The sequence below is a fragment of the Charadrius vociferus genome, unplaced genomic scaffold (assembly GCF_000708025.1).
Source record: "Charadrius vociferus isolate BGI_N301 unplaced genomic scaffold, ASM70802v2 scaffold14, whole genome shotgun sequence".
NCBI classification, from domain to species: Eukaryota; Metazoa; Chordata; class Aves; order Charadriiformes; family Charadriidae; genus Charadrius; species Charadrius vociferus.
The window spans coordinates 10,076,784-10,093,435 of NW_009648876.1; the positions used below are offsets into that span (position 1 = coordinate 10,076,784).

The window sequence follows — 16,652 nt, forward strand, 5'->3', positions numbered from 1 at the left end:
AATGCCGAGCAAAACGGGGCAGTGGCAGGGTCACACTGGGCTTTACGCTGATGGCGTATAACCATGATGGGGACAGAGGTGCGAGGCTTAAGGGAGAAGGGGGTGTTAACCCGATGCGGTTTAACTTAGGAGGTAACTAATTTCCATCCTGATAGAATAGGTGATTAGCGTGCCAGCAGCGAAACGGAGGAGTTTGGGTACGGAGTTATTAAAAAAATAAATAAATAACACTAAATATAGATATATAAAAACAAGGACTTAAAGGGTAAGCGTATGGCACGGGCTGCCCCCCCTCCCCGCCCCCAGCAGGTAAATGGTCGTTAATGGCTCCAACCACAGCGGAGAAGCCATCAAGAAAAACCCGCGGCACGGTGTGAGGGGCGGCGGGGCAGAGGGGTTGGCCCGGCCGTGAGTGAGGTCGGGGTGAGGCCCGGCGGAGGGTCCGTGAGGAGGAAGGAGGAGGGGGGGTGGGCGAGGGGTGCGGTGAGGGCACGGCTTCCCCGGTAGGGTTATGCGGCAGAAGTCGCTGGTTTCTCCTCAGAGGAGGGAAGGCGGTACGGCCGGGTGGTTGAGGGCGCTGGGGGGTAAGGGAGGCGGCCTGCCGGCGGCAGGTGTTTCAGCGGGATGGGGTTGCGGGTGTTTCTGAGCTCCCGGTAAGAGGCGGGGAGGGAAATCCCACGTCTGCAAGGCACGGGTGGAGAGAGGGAGGTTGTGAGGTGCGGGGTTTGGCCAGGGCTCGGGTATTGGCTGCCTGGCAGCCCGGAGGTGGAATGGGGTGGGATTTTTTTGGCAGTAGAAGTTGGGGCTCGGTCTCATACGCCCCGTTCTAAGGAGCACAGGGTCCCGCCTGCCTTGTTTTGCTGTTGAAGTGATGCTGGCTTGCAAACTACCTGTTTTACCGTCTGTTCTACTCTCAGCTTTGCTGCCTGTGTACTTTTTGGAAGACTCGATCTGTTTGCCGAGCAGGCTTAACCCTTCTTTCTGGCTTACCGACACTGGGTAGTGAACTAGTTGCAGGCTGTCATACCCTTAAGGTGTGTAATAGACCATGTTGCTTCAATACAAAAGATGCAACCTTAAGGCCTTTTCAGACACAGAGCACTTGACCCAACTGCTACAGTAGCGAGATCTCTGCTGCCGTGGTTAGAAGAGGGGTTTAACCCTTGCAAAAGGAAGGAGTGAGTGTTAGCCCAAGAACGGGCAGTTGTCCCGCGTTGGGTTCTCCTGGGCAACTCCAAAGTAAGTATTTAACTTGGTTAATAATGTTTCAAAGGCTGTGGCATACTGAAGCCTAATGATTTGTTGGTGTGGTGGGTTGAGTCTGGCTGGATACCCGTTGCCCACCAAAGCTGCTCTATCACTCCCCCTCCTCAACTGGACAGGGGAGAGAAAATATAACGAAAGGCTCATGCGTCGAGATAAGAACAGGGAGAGATCATTCACCAATTATTATCACAGGCAAAACAGACTTGACTTGGGGAAAAATAATTTGTTACCAATCAAATCGGAGGAGGATAATAAAATAAAAACAAATCTTAAAAAAAACCCTTTCCCCCTACCTTCTTCCCGGACTTAACTTTACTCCTGATTTCTCTACCTCCTCCCCTCAAGTGGCACAGGGGAGTGGGGAATGGGGGTTGTGGTCAGGTCATCACTTGTCGTCTCTGCCACTCCATCCTCCACAGGGCGGGAACTCCTCATACTCTTCCCCTGTTCCAGCATGGGGTCCCTCCCACGGTAGACAGTCTTCCATGAACGTCTCAGATGTGAGTCCTTCCTATCAGCTGCAGTTCATCATGAACTGCTCCACTGTGGGTCCCTTCCACGGGGTCAGAAGTCTGCCAGCAAATGTGCTCCAGTATGGGCTCCTCTCTCCACAGGGCCACCTGTCCTGCCAGGAACCTGCTCCCACGTGGGCTTCCCATGGGGTCATAGCCTTCTTTGGGCATCCACCTGCTGCGGCATGGGGTCCTCCATGGGCTGCAGGTGGATATTTGCTGAACTGTTAACCTCCATGGTGTGCAGGGGGCCACCCTGCCTCACCGTGGTCTTTACCACAGGCTGCAGGGGAATCTCTCTCTGGTGCCTGGAGCACCTCCTCCCTCTCCTTCTTCACCAACCTTGGTGTCTGCAGAGTTTTTTTCTCATGTGTTTTCTCACTCCTCTCTCCCGCTGTAATTCCGTAGGTTTTTTTCCCCCCCTTCCTAAAGAGGTGGTACTGCTGTCACTGATGGGCTTGGCCTTGGCCAGCATCAGCTCCGTCTTGGAGCCGGCTGGCAGTGGCTGTGTCGACACAGAAGAAGCTTCTAGCAGCTTCTCACAGAAGCCACCCCTGTAGCGTCCCTGCTACCAAAACCTTGCCACGCAAATCCGATACAGTTGGTAGCAGCGTTTACATCTGGAGCTAATTGTTTGTTGTCCTTTTTAGTAGGCATTGCCAATGGATGAACTGGTGCATGACTTGGCCTCAGCTTTAGAGCAGACTTCAGAACAAAACAAGCTGGATGAGCTATGGGAAGAGATGGCCCTAAGCCCACGGCAGCAGCGGCGTCAACTTCGCAAGAGACGGGGTCGTAAACGACGCTCAGACTTCACTCATCAGGCTGAGCATGCCTGCTGCTACAGCGAGGCCTCAGAGTCAAGCTTGGACGAAGCTGTCAAGGATTGCCGTGAGGTGCTGACAGCCAATTTCAGTGACTCTGATGACATGGCAGTGGTCAAACGACACCCAGCTCTCAGTGCCACCCTGAGGAGCAAGCAACACTCGTGGCATGAGTCAGACTCCTTTACAGAGAACGCACCCTGTCGACCTCTCAGGCGCCGACGGAAAGTCAAACGTGTGACATCAGAGGTGGCTGCCAGTCTCCAGCAAAAGCTCAGGGTGTCAGAGTGGAACTACGAGAGGGGCTGCAGGTTCAAGTCAGCCAAGAAACAGCGTCTTTCGCGCTGGAAAGAAAATACCCCTTGGACATCATCTGGTCATGGCCTTTGTGAATCAGGAGAGAGCAGGCCCTTCCTGAGCAAAGGGGGAAGGAAGGAGCGAATGGAGTGTGAAGCTGATGAACAGAAACAGGGCTCAGATGAAAACATGTCAGAATGGTGAGATCTCGGTTTCTTCCCTGCGCTAGTCAGATGGCTGCCTTGCTTGCAAATTCTGTGCCTTGCTTTTAGAAGTTCTTATCAAAATGATTCAGTGCTGTTCTCTTTTTGAAGAGGAGAAATATCTCAGCTGCTTCTAAACTGTAGATTTTCTCCAAGTCTTTCCTGTCAATGCTGTACTCATGACCCAAAACACTTCCGTGAAAAGTTGGCAAGCTGATATGTTTCTGGCTCCAGTTACACAAGGAGCCCTCTGAAATGTCTGTGGCCCTGCAGCTACAAAGTGGCATGCTTGTGGCCTGAGGTTTGGAGAGTAAATCCACCATTGGCACTTGTGTTGCGTGATTGATATGAACTGATCTCATTTTCTTGTTTTCAGAATTTACTATAAGTAGTAATAGAGAACAGACAGATCCCATTGTGACTGTTAGCCCTCTGTGCAGGTACTATGTGAACCTCAGTCAAAACATCTTGTTTGCAGTTCTGCGTCTCTGCTGTGGGTCTGGAATAAGGTCCTGAAAGGCGAGCTGTGGGGAAAATGGAGCGAGATGATAAGGGAGCTGGGGAAACTGAATTAAAACTTACAGGATAAGCCTGTGGAAACAGTGGAGTCTGGCATGTCTTCGTGTCTAGTTTTGGAGAACTTTGATGAATTTGTGGCAGAATCTGATACCAGAGATGAAAATGATAAGTGTAAATGTCATGGTCTGAATTTATTTGTGTGTCATTCTTGGGAAATTTTCCCCTTGAGTGTGACTTTTATTCTCTCCGTAGAAGGTTTGGGGTTATAAAACTGCTGTACGAAAAGATTTTTCAGGTTAGAAAAGGAACAACTGCTGAGAATCAAATGGAGGAGGTTTCTTAATGAATGGCATACAGAAAGTGAATAGATTTGTTTATTTGCTCATTATCATCGTGTAAGAAGCAGGAGACATTGAGGAAACATTTAAACCAAAAATTTGCTAATTTTCATAAAACATGAGATTTGGAACTCTGCTGTGGGACTTAGATTGATCTCAGGGGCTGTTAAGCATTACAGCCCAGATGGAAGATCCGGCTCAGGAAGTCCTTAAACTGCTGACTGCTAGAAGCTGGAGGAATATACAGAGGAAACAGTCTGTATTTGTCATGTTCTCATATTCTTTCCTCAAGCATCCACTGTAATAGGCACTGTCAGACAGAGGACAGTAGATTTGGAAAGTATAATTGTTTGATCCAATATAATTATTAATATGTTAAGGTTCATTTAAGTGCTCTGGGTGTCTCGCTCCTGCAGTTTGTCAGAGTGGACAGGTGGCACTTGGTTATTGAAGGCTTTGTGGATAATAGCTGGAAGTGCAAACTTCTCAGTGGTATTTTCTAGGAGACTGTGAAAAGCATAGGTTGTAATATGTCCTCACTGTCCCGATCCCCTGACAGGGGACTACTATAGGGGACCACCTTCCCCCAGAGAGGGGATCACTATTGCATTTTGACTGAATCAGTGTGGTTTGTACGCAACCCTTACGGGGTGGAAGTAGTAAAAAAAGTGGACATATTTTTTCCTTAAAAAGTGGCTATTAGTAAAAAAAGTGGACATATTTTTTCCTTAAAAAGTGGCTATTGTTTGCTTAAAAATTGGGTGCAAAGAGAGCCTTTTCAAGAGACTAGTGGATGTCTTTTTGCTACTGGATGTTAAAGCACTTTTATCTTTTTAGAGCTATTTGCTGGTAGGCTGGGAAAGGGAATGTGCTGAGTAGCCCCTGAATGTTGGATGTCAGTGGTGATGGACTGAGAGATACCCTTACTTGATGTGGCAGTGATGGACAGTGTTCCTTGAGGATTTTTTTCCACCAGTCAGAGTCTGTTCCATCATGTCAAACTTGAACTTAAACCAGCAGGCTTTCATCCAGCCTTTATTTGTGCCAGCCTTTGAAAGAGTAAATAAACAGCTTTGTCTGGACTGTTACTTGAGGACCATGCTGGGAGATTGCTTTGTTCTGTCTCAGTTGTCCCTTGCTCTCAAACTAATTATTGTGCAAGTGTCTGCATCAAATGACATTTACCGTCTGCTGCCAAATCCTTGGGATTCTCTTTGGAAAGCCAGGGGTTGAAATATTTGACCTCTCCAGCACCGTATGTGTGAACTGTGCTATGACTCACTAGGGAGGGTCAAAGCTGGAGAGAGAAATACATACAACCCTCTTCACTGCAGAGTATCCCTCACAGCAGTGAAGGATCATGCTTTGGTCTCTGCTGCTCTAAATATAGCACATTGCTGCTAGCAGCAGAGTGAAACTGGCTGTGCTTACCTCACTCTCACTCTGCTCTAGCTGCTTTTTCTGGTACTGTAAGAGAAGTACTTTGCACAGATGTATAACAAGGGCATATCCTGAGGAAGGGAGAAGAAAATTGGATGCCTAGGAGAGCAAATGGTGTGGTTGTCATCACAAGCTGATGGGAGGGAAAGTGACTGATATAGCTTGTGGGGCTTGGAAGAAGTCTGTGGTAATCTAGTGATTTACGAAACACTTTGATACTGAATTGGTTCCACTACTGTTTATTCATCTAGCAGTGGGGAGTGTAAAAAAACTTTGGTTTTAGGCAAACTATGTTGTATATTCAGAACTGTTTCGTTTTGGTTTGGGGTTTTTTTTACCACCTTTTTCCTTCCCTCCACTGACACTTGCTGTCCTTTGTTACATAGGAATGAATCTCTGTAAATGCTAAAATATCCAGCATTTTCTCTGCTTTCTAGAAGGCTCCTTGTCCTAAATCAGATCAAAACCCCACTCCCATTCACTGAGAAAGTTTTGGATATGGATCCTTAATGAGGAGGTAGTTTTTATAGTTTGCACGTGGGACTGCACCCAGTCTTTTCCTGAAGGAAGATGTGCTGCAGTGTTGTGGTTAAAAGCGTGCGTGAAATGAAATCTTTGAATTTGTTTGTCAGACATGGCAAGAGATGAACACAAATTGAGACATGGAAAGATGTGCAGGAACATGATGAGGAAACGATGATGGTTCTAAATTGAGTAATGACATGAGTCAAAGCCTTATATATAAATGATTGAGGAAACAACAGAGGAAGCAAGTGGTCTTAGTTTAGGTAGCCATTTGTAAATTTGTACAAAGGAGACAATTAACGGCTAAGACTGTTAGAAGTAACATGCCCTTCTGTCCCTTAAAGCTTTGAGATTCCCTGCAGCCATAATAAAGCAAAGGCAAATTATATATTGAGTGCTGCAGTTCTTTCTCTTGCTGGTCTAAGCTGAGTACTCCCAGAATGGTCTGGGTTTGGCTTGAGGGCAGAACAAACCATAGCACAAGAACTGTCTGAAAAATCACTTTGAATGATGTGCTTACTAGTGAGAGATGTGCAGTTTGTCTAATCCATTCTCAAGTGCTATAACTCTTAATGTGACTTTTTCAAACTGGGGATTGTACTGACCCACCAATGCTGTGTGACCTCACTGGCTTGATGCTGATGTGTTTGTTGTGGTTTAACCCAGATAGGCAGCTCAGCCCCACACAGCCACCTGCTCACTCCCTCACAGTGGCAGGAGGGAGAGAATCGGGAAAGTGAGAAAACTTGTGGCTTGAGATAAAGTCAGTTTAATAGCTAAAGCAAAAGCTATGCATGCTAGCAAAGCAAAATAAGGAATTCATTCACTGCTTCCCATCGGCAGGTAGATGTTTAGCCATTTCCAGGACAGCAGGGCTCCATCATGTGTAATGGTTAGTGGGAAGACAAATACCATAACTCCAGATGTTCCCCCCCTTCCTCCTTATTTCCCCCAGCTTTTATTGCTGAGCCACCACGTCATATGGTGTGGGATATCCCCCTGGTCAGTTTGGGTCAGCTCTCCTGGATGTGTCTCCTCCCAGCATCTCGTGCACCCCCAGCCTACTCACTGGCAGGGCAGTGTGAGAAACAGAAACAACTTTGGCACTGTTTAAGCACTGTTCAGCAATAACTAAAACATCAGTGTGTTATCAACGCTGTTTTGGTCACAAATCCAAAACATAGCACCATAGAGCTACTATGAGGAAAATTTAACTCTATCCCGGCCAAAATCAGTACGGAGTTCTGGTCTGGGAGTGTAACCATTGCTCGTCCTGAGTGTGCAGTACAGTCGCTTTGCTCTTTGGAAGGGAGCTGTTTCGATGACAGCCTGCAGTGGCAGTCAAGAACCTGGCTAAGCTGATGAATTGGAGGCCAGTCCCTCCGTAAAGAAAAAATTCCTCTCGGAAGGCAAGTGACAAAGACAGAGTGTTCAGCTTCCCCTTCTTCTCCAGCTCAGCCTGACCTTCTGCAGCCCCTCGGTGCCTCTTGTTTTCTTATTTTTATAGAAAATCAATATCCCTCCTGACACAAACAATAGCTCAGGCGAAAGAATAAATGGGGGAAACGTGAGATCTCTGTCCATCACATCTCACTTTAACTCCCCCAAACTATTTAATTATAAGCATGCTTTGATCCAGGTGTTTGCGACAGTGAAATTGCTAAATGAGGACCATTTTAACCAAAGATTGGGTGATCAATAACACTCTATAGCAGTAGCTTGTCGGATCAATAGCATTCATTATTTCATGGTTAAGGTAAGTAGCCTCCTTTGCAAGCGGAGGTCATTAATCAGTGCTTACTGGACCTGCAGAAAGGCTTGTGTAGGATTCTAGTTTGTGTTCAGCCCTGGAGTGTAAAAGGGGTGGTGAAGAGGGTGAGATGTGTGAAAGTCCTTTCCAGTAAAGCACTGGCAGTAATGTGTATCTGTAAGGAACTAAAGAGCTCTCAGTACAACAGGATGCTTAAAGTACTGTTAATATGATCTGGAATCTTGACTTAATGCTTTTTCCTTTCTCAGGCACCTATCTTCTGAGGATGCTAAAACCCTTATGAAGCAGTCACTCAATCCTCGCTTCTACTGCTTGTGAGGACTATTAATCCAGGCTTTCAAAAGGGAAAGCAGACACGCTAAGAGATTTGCCCAGGGTCATACAGTGAGTGGTAGGAGAGCTAGGAATGAAACAAATGACTCATGGTTCTCAGTCCTTGGCCTTAATTGCTATGGTGCATATGTGGGAGGGTGAATGGATGGCCAAACTTTGTAATGGATTGATTTGGAATTTGATATTAACTTACATACTGAAATGTAGGAATGATGTACAGCCTGTTCATCGGTTAAGTTTAAATGGCCTTTATACAATGATGAAGATGCAGAGTTTGTAGATATCCAGCATGATGAGTTGATTTGGCTACACTTTATAGAGTGCATTTTCTGAGAGCAATAATAGGCTCACAAAATGGGGTTTTATTAGGTGCCTGCAATTCTTTGGGGTTATGCATCTTGTGATCCCCGATCCTTCAGCCTTTTGAATCAAGGGGTATCCAGTTAATACTGGTGTCTAATATGACCCAATTTCCCTGGAAAAGACAGACCCAGAGATGCTTTCTAACAGCATGCCCTGATTGGAGATTTATTCTAGTACTAAGTTATACCTGTCATTCGCATCTAAGGCCTTAGTGCTAAGGGGGTGGGCAGTAAGTGGTTTCTTCTTGTTCTGATATCTCTCAGCTAAATCAGAGGAAGTGTTGCCCAAAGCGTCCAAGGATTGATTTAATATCAGCATTAAAGCCATCAGTTGCTTGGGACTGACCTGAGCATGTACTTCTGCTGCAAATATTCATCCAGCTTTACAGTCAATTAACAGCTTCCTACACATTAATTTCTAGTTTAATTCTTTGGTTCAAGAATTAAGTCTCCTGTAACTGCTTCAGCAAATGCAAAGCATGCTGTCAGGACGTTGTATTCAGCAGCAGCAAGTCATGCTGTGCTAAGGTATTTGGCTGAAGAGTTGTGGATGTACCAGCTGCTCTTCCTTCCAAATAAAATAAAAGTTGCTGCAGATTGAATGGGGGGTTATGTAACTGTATAACATTTTTGAGAAAAAGGAATCTGAAGTAGAAAACTTCAGAGGCTTTTCAGTGGCTGTTAAGTGACCCAAGGACAGAGTTTTTAACTGCACTTGATTTCCTAGTGAGTATTCTAGACAATGTCATAGTTAGGTTATTAGCTCTAGTACCCGAGGCAAGTGCCATTGTATTAATTACTTTTTGATAACTTAGAACTAGACAAGATACAGGATTCTCCTCTTTCTCAAGTGGTGCAGCTTTGCTAGGTTTTAACTGAAAGCAATTATGTCCCGTGTTAGAGCCAGCCATGTGTCTGAAATGCAATTTCTATGAGATACGTAAAGCGTTTTGGGCTCAGAGAAGCTAGTAAAGTGTAATAAAGTGGTTTTTTGTTTGTATCTGCTGCAATTGTAACAATGGGGGGTTTTGTTTGTTTGTTTTTTTTTCCAGTGAAACCAGCAGTGTATGCAGCAGCAGTGATACTGGCCTGTTTACCAATGATGAGGGCCGCCAAGGTAACAACTGTCCTGTGATTTTCCTGATGTGTTGCTGGGGAATTTCTCTTAGTTTCTTTACAAATACAAAGAAAGATCTGTGTTTGAAGAGGGACAGAGAGGGAAGTATGGGAGAAAGGCCAATGGCTGGGCAGGGCCTGGAGTTAAAAAGGGAACTGAGGGCTACAGAGGTGTGATTTTGATAACTGTACCCTCTTCCTTCTGAAATTCTTTGTGTATCAGATCCATTTGAAATAGAAGCAGCTGGTATTATAGAAATGCACAGAAATACAAGTGGAGTTTTAGAGCTCTCCATAATGAAAGAACAGAGCTTATGATTTGTTTCTATAGGTGTTTTAATTGTTGTCTACATACCATTAGTGCCTGAATCTGTTAGTTGTTTTCTTTAATGGGCAGGAAGAGACAATGTGAAAAAGAAATCAGTTAGTACTGACAAGTCACCTAATGGACTGTGCTAAGAAGACAATGGTAATATCTGATAGAGTTTATTCCTTTAAATACACATTCCTCCCTTGCTCTGGTGTGCATTAGTTGAGCCTAGTATTTTCAATCTCTTGTAGAAATGGTTTCTTAGGAGGTTGGAGTGTGATCTGGTTTTATTTATCATTGACATCACGGTGTCCAGTTTATGGGGGATATGGCAGAAGTAAGTGTGAAAGAGGTTGTAGTAGGCACATAGGCACTCAGGACTATTTGGAGCAGGTGGAATGTGACTCTAGAGACCTGTAATTCTGTGCAGCTTCTGCTGGTGTGCACTCTGATTCTGTCACATTTCACAAGCTAAGATTTGGATGAGATCTCTTCTGGGAATATGTGAGTGCTAAAGGAAGTAGTATCAGTAACTCAGTAGCAAATGCTACTTCCACTAGCTTGTTACTGACCCAGGTATCTGTGTGTGAGGCAACATGATGATAGCAAATATGCTTATGTATTTTCTGATGACATGTTAGGCTGCAGGGCTGATCTGTTGTGATCTTAGGTGGCTATAATACTTTCCCTAAGACTAAGTATTTAAAATATCGGCTTTGACCTTTGTTGAAAAAAAAAAAAACAAAACCCCAACCCATTTCCAGCCTCCCATCCTTCAAAAGCAACAGAAAAGTCAAATCTTTCGTCTTCTCTTTTTACTGATGACTGTTCTGGGGGAGCTGAAATTAGTGAGCACTTGCATATCAGATGACGAAGCAGGGTGGTGACTGAAGTGTTGAATTTTTACTTCATCACCCGAGGCAAGATTGATGTAGACTGGATAAGTGTGTGTGCGCGTGTATATATATCTGCCTCTCTCTACACTTGCCTGTATGCTTGCCCTATATACTTGCCCTCATTTTATACTCTGTTTTAGGCATTAACTTTTAGTTGCTACTAGAAGTAAGATACCTGGTATACAAAAGCATGTAGACTATACTACTTAAATAAATTAATAAAATCCAATTACAGCCTGCCCTGTCTAGGTACTAGAAGTGATTTGACATCCTAGTCATCAGGCCTCTGTTCAAACAGTTTGTACTACAATGGCTTTCTGGCCAAGATGTTTTAGGTTACAGTTATGTAAAAAAGGGTTAAAAACTGTTGTGATTTCAGGTTAAATAAGAAACATCTCCCTTTCCTTTTTGTAGAAAATTTCAAGTCCTAAAATAAATAATAAACAACAGCTGTCCACTTCAGAGAGGTGCAGAGAGCACAAAACCTTTTTTTTTTTTTAGTCACAGGTCATAGTCTTAGAAGTAGTTTTCTAATACAATTCCAAACTGAATAATGGGAAATTTAAGGTAGCAGTGTACTTAAATTTAATCTGTTATTTCCCCCCCCTCCCTTCTTTTGAGGTTATGTCATGTAATACTTGTGCTGTTGCCAATTAAATAGGTTGTCTTAGCAATTCAGGTGCCAGTGCACCTCTGTGAGCAGAGTGGTCCTAGTTTATAATTTGATGGTAAATTTTTTTTGTTAAATGCATGGGGATCTCTCACAGTCAAAGTTACTGCAGTGCCAGCATACGATTGTGATTGTTAAAGTTTGTCTTGTGAGAGTAGTGATTTGAGATATGACAGTGCGTTATGCTCATAGATTCAAAAATGTAGGGATATTTTTGCACAAATTATGATCACTTAGAAGAACTATCCAACATTATTTAGTTTTAATTTACTATAAGGTGGGTAGGGATATTTATGTTTTAAAATATATTTGTCAAAAGCATGTTAGGTCAACTGACATACCACAGAAGTAAAAAGCAATGTCAGAGCTTTAGGATGAAGTGTTCTGGCTGTATTACCTGTTGCTAATTGGAGTTGCTTTTAGGTGTTCCTTCTTCTGTTGTGTGCAAGATTTCAGCATTCTTATCAGGATGAGTTTTTTCTTTTTCTTATATTTTTTTTTCTTTTGTCTGGGAAGATACATAGGTAGGCATAATGGACTTCAGTCAGGGATAATGTAACTTGGTGAGGAAAGGAGAATAAGTGGGGATGCTTAAGTTGAGACTTAATGGTAGGCAAATGAGAGTTTTCCCTAAGTCAGGTGTGTTAGTTTTCTAAGGCAAGGTGAAGCACCTTGCAATTACATGGGAGCATTTGTTAGCTGGGATACTGAAAAGCTAAGTGTGTCATGTTCTTTGCCCTCTTCCTGCTCTTTTCTTACGCTGCTCACATGCTACTGCTCTCAGGGGATTTCTGGCCAGGCAGATTTACCATGAATGGTGTCTGGTGCTGTTCAGTTTTAGACTGCAGCTGCATTAATTACAGTGACCCAGCTTTATGGAAACTTTGGTCATGACTTCTGTTGCTGCTGCTCTAGTTTTGCAGAGGGTTTGTAGTTCTTGCAGATTCTAAGAAATTTTGATTGAGGCGTATTCACAGCATGGTTAGTACTTAGACTCAGAGTGACTGTTTCTAGTAGTAGCTGTTGTCTTAGTAGACTAGGGATCTTTCTCAACAGTGAGTATGCTTCTTTTGCTTGCTCTGTGAGCCTGGTCTTCTGTTGTGAAATCTCTCCTGTGACAGCTTATAACTTGTGCCAAATGATTGGCCTCTACCTCTGTCACAGTAATTACTTCAGAGAAAGAGTTGTGCATAAGACATCACACAACATTGAACTAAGGTTGATGAGATGCAGCCGCAACAGCGTGCTAAAGCTGCCCTAGGCAGGTCTATAAAGAGGGCTTTGTTCTATAGGGAAATTCTGTAGACTGATGAGTTGGATAGTTTAAAGCATTTAGTGAGGCCCCATAGTTACTGCAGATCATTGAAACAGAATACAAATATAAGACTTTTCAGGAAGGAATTCCTAATGAGACTTCAGCTGTTTCACATCCAGAAGTGCCTACCTGTAGTATTTTGTGGGACTGTCACAGGGCACATTGATGTTACTTGTGGCTAATTCCATCCTATTTCTTTAGGAGATGATGAGCAAAGTGACTGGTTTTATGAAGGAGAATGTGTTCCAGGATTCACTGTCCCCAACCTCCTTCCTAAGTGGGGAGCTGACCACCGGTCTGAAGTGGAGCGAATTGACTCGGGCCTGGACAAGCTCTCAGATTCCATGTTCCTCTTGCCCTCACGGCCAGCTCAGAGAGGTGAGGTCCATAAGGAACACCATGTGTTAGAGAATTTTTGATGTGATGGCAAGGGTAGATTCTGTTCACAGGTGCTGCAATTTAAACTGATATCAGTTATCCATTGTTTTAATGATCCAGTTAAAAATAACTGTACTACTGGAGACGGTACTACAATACTCACACTAGCTGCCCACGTTCTTGAGTCTTTTTTATTTTAAATAGGGGTTTTATATGATTTGTGAATAAAATGGCATATCTACCGTCTTGCAGATTGAGAAACAAGAGACAGAGGATCTGATTTGACTCCTGAACTAACTATTTTTCCTGGTGGTTTTGTCAGGAAGAATCTTTTGTATTTGTTGCTCAGTTTTTCTGTGTTTGGTTTTCAGGATTTCACGCTCGCCTGAATCGCCTTCCAGGAGCTGCTGCCCGTTGTCTCCGAAAAGGTCGGAGGAGGCTTGTTGGCAAGGTATTCCTTTTTGCAAGATAATAATTTTGTATTTCCAATACTGATCAGTCCTAAAGTACTGTTCTAAGATACCATGTGAATTGTTTTCTGCAGGGAGGGGCCTTGTACGTTTTTTGTTTCATGTATTGTTTGATTTGTTTAACTGCTTTGAGTGTCAGAAGTTGATTGAGTGACTAAGTGAAATTTAAGGCAGATTTGGAGTAGCAAAGACAGTCGATCAGTGCTAAAAGCAGTATGAAAGAAGGTCTGAAGACGAATGACAGGGAGTGTAAATATCAAGAAGATTTAGACCGAGTGTAGGGGAAAATGATGATAGCATGAGACTTGTGCATGCTCATAATCTGTGACTACAAGGGCAAAGAGGTGACTCAAAGGTGAAAGAAGGCGAAATTTTAGATAGAGAAGCAGACTGATATGAATGGCAGCAAAGGAAGGTGGTTTAGCTGTTGCATTTTTAGTGGGGAGAGAGAATAATAAAAGGATATATGTAATAATGTAGACAAAGTTACCCAAAGCCATTGACTAAGTTTATTGTATGTAGGGCAAACAACAATCAAAATATTAGTCCTGTTTCTAAAGGAATAAACAATACTTTGCATATGCCTGTGTAAAAGAGGGAGGGATATACCTGGTCGGGTCTGGATCTTGGAGTGTTGAGTGCTGCTGTCTGTTGTAAAAGATGTTCCTGAGAAGGAAGGCGTTGGCTGTGTTTGGCTTTACTTTTATTGGGATGTGCTCTGTGCTTTTGAAAGTACTGGCATATATTCTGAGCGAACTAGTTTTAGAGAGTCTGTTAGCAAGGTGTGTTAGAGGGTCCTGGAGTCTAGAGGAGCGTGACTTCTTCCTTCTGTTCAGTCACACTTGAAAGATCCTTGTTTGCTCCTTCTTTCTTCCACTCACCTTAGTTGTAACCAGTGTTTAAAATATGAATCCTCAACTGGCAAGGGACTGGCTTTAGGTAGGGTTCCTCAGGCCACCTGCAAGTGGCTGGGCCTGTTGGCAGCACCTCTAATGATCCAAATGAGAAGGATAATATTTACTTGTTTAATTTATCTTCATCACCTTAAAGGGATCTTTGTCATTTGCAGCGGAGGTCACTGCTCCCCCTTCCCCATCTCTCTCTAAATGGTAATCATAAATAATGAGTTTCATTCAGAGCTCCCCGCCAGCGAGCTGCTAATTACCAAAAGTACGGCTTGTAATTTACACAGTAATAAACCATAAATTTAAACATTACAGCACTTTAAGTTAATAATTTTCCTGCTGTAACAAATAGCCCCTCTTTCACCCCTGCTGCTACAACTTCCCCCAAACTTTATGTTTTGCCTATGTACCTGACACAACTTGTGAAGAATCTTATCTGTGAAACCCTTTTACCCTCATCTTCAGACCCTTACTGCAAAGTGTATTATTTTCTTGGAGGTAGTTGCTGTGCAGATATGAACAGCTGGTGCTTCAGGCTGTGTGTGTACTTGTTAGCCAGCATCAAGCTATACACAGGGCAGTGTCTTGCAGGGAGAAGCGTGCTCCCAGAGCAAGTTCTTTCTTCTAGGATCTGTCTTTTATTTAGCTGCTAGAGGTCCTGCTGCTGAATTGCTGCTTTCAGAAAGGGTGACATCCTTATGAGTACTCCTTGTTACATTCACCTGTGCTTGGTGAATCCCCATTGTTAGTGGGACAGTGTGATGTCCTGTCTCTCAGCCTGTTTCTGGCCCAGCTGACCCCAACAACCTGGAAATAAGGACTTCTCAGCCATTTCCCCTGTGTCCTTGTGCTCCATACTTTGTACTGGTCCAGTCCTTGTTGTGCCCCTGTGCAAGCAATTATTGTCACTAAAATAATAAAAGCAAAGCCCCACAAATAAAACTGAATGATTTTCTGCCACTGTAATTAGTTTTATCAGCTCAGTTGAGGTTCTAAAATGATAGGGTGAATATGTTTAGCTGAGAGTGGGTTGGGAAGGAAAGGATGTGGTCCAGGGGAGTAAGATCTGTTCTTATTGGCAGCAACAAACTATTATGTTTGCTCACTGTGTGAGAGTTTGCAACCTTTTACCTGTCTTTGTGTTTCAGGAGACCTCCATGAGCACTCTGGGCACCGAGAGGCTAGGTCATATTGTTAGTGATCCGCGCCAGAAAGAGTAAGGCCCTCAACAGCTGTTATGTAGAACTTTGGGAGGGGAGGAAGAACTATAGGGTCATCTTCCCTCCTGGGACTGAAGGGAATGAAGAGCTGGTGGTAACTTAAGCATGCAGTGACCTGTGGAATGGGAGACAGTCCTCTACTGACAGCTTCTCTGTTTCCTTATTTGCAATTGCTGACTTCCCTTTTGTTTATAAGGCCGCCCCAGTGTGTGGACACTGCTCAAATACCCTTTTGGTTACAGCTTTTTCTTTCCCCCTTCATGTGCCATTGTAACAACTGCAGATCTTCTGCACAGTATGAGAAGACTGCGCCCTATATTTTAGTTATTTAAAAAGCTTCTCTGTGGAGTCATGCTATGGGCGCATACCCAGACTGCAGAGATGATGCTGACAAGGCACATGCGAAATTGCTTTCTCTTTCTTTGGTGTTCTGTCTCTTTCCCCAACTAGTGTATTTAAATTGTGGTCAGCACCGGAAATAGTCAGGCTGCCTATCCTTTGGCATCCCTCTAATCTGATTATTGTTGGGCAATGGGTAGGTGAGGGTGGTACCTCTTGACTGTAGTGGAGTGGGTCCAGCTTTCACCAGCTGTTGGTATCAAGTTTTCTTCCTTCGATCTGACATTTGTTGTTTTTAATATGAGTCCTGCTGATGTTTAATCTTTCTCCTTCTCCTTCCATCTTTGTTATTCTCTTCCTCTTCTCTCCTTACCCCCAACCTTCCCCCTGTGTTCATTCCTTCCCTGGCATTGCTCCCACCTGTCCTTCCGACTCTGCCTCCTTCCAGTTTTTGGCTACCATCCATGGGGAAGAGAGATCGCAACCAGGTAAGCTGACTCTGCTCTACCTTTTTTATTTTCTTGGTTTCCTTCTCTCTAGAAAGAACAAAGTGCTGGCTTCTGATTTCCCACACACTGTGGCTTGTGCACATGAGGTAAGGCAGCCCTGTCCTTTCTCATTTTGGTAACTGATGTCTTCTGGG

General features: G+C 43.9%; 1 protein-coding gene across 1 annotated transcript in view; it reads left to right on the forward strand.

Moving 5' to 3' along the window:
* Positions 1-916: 916 nt before the first annotated feature.
* GPATCH2L (G patch domain containing 2-like) overlaps positions 917-16,652 on the forward strand; it is a 32,031-nt gene continuing 16,295 nt past the window's right edge. The window contains exons 1-7 of the mRNA XM_009886978.1: positions 917-1,239; positions 2,429-3,099; positions 9,443-9,507; positions 12,899-13,075; positions 13,447-13,526; positions 15,599-15,666; positions 16,550-16,604. Coding sequence (XP_009885280.1) covers positions 2,441-3,099; positions 9,443-9,507; positions 12,899-13,075; positions 13,447-13,526; positions 15,599-15,666; positions 16,550-16,604 — 1,104 coding nt within the window. The 5' untranslated portion in view covers positions 917-1,239; positions 2,429-2,440. The remainder of the gene's footprint in view (positions 1,240-2,428; positions 3,100-9,442; positions 9,508-12,898; positions 13,076-13,446; positions 13,527-15,598; positions 15,667-16,549; positions 16,605-16,652) is intronic.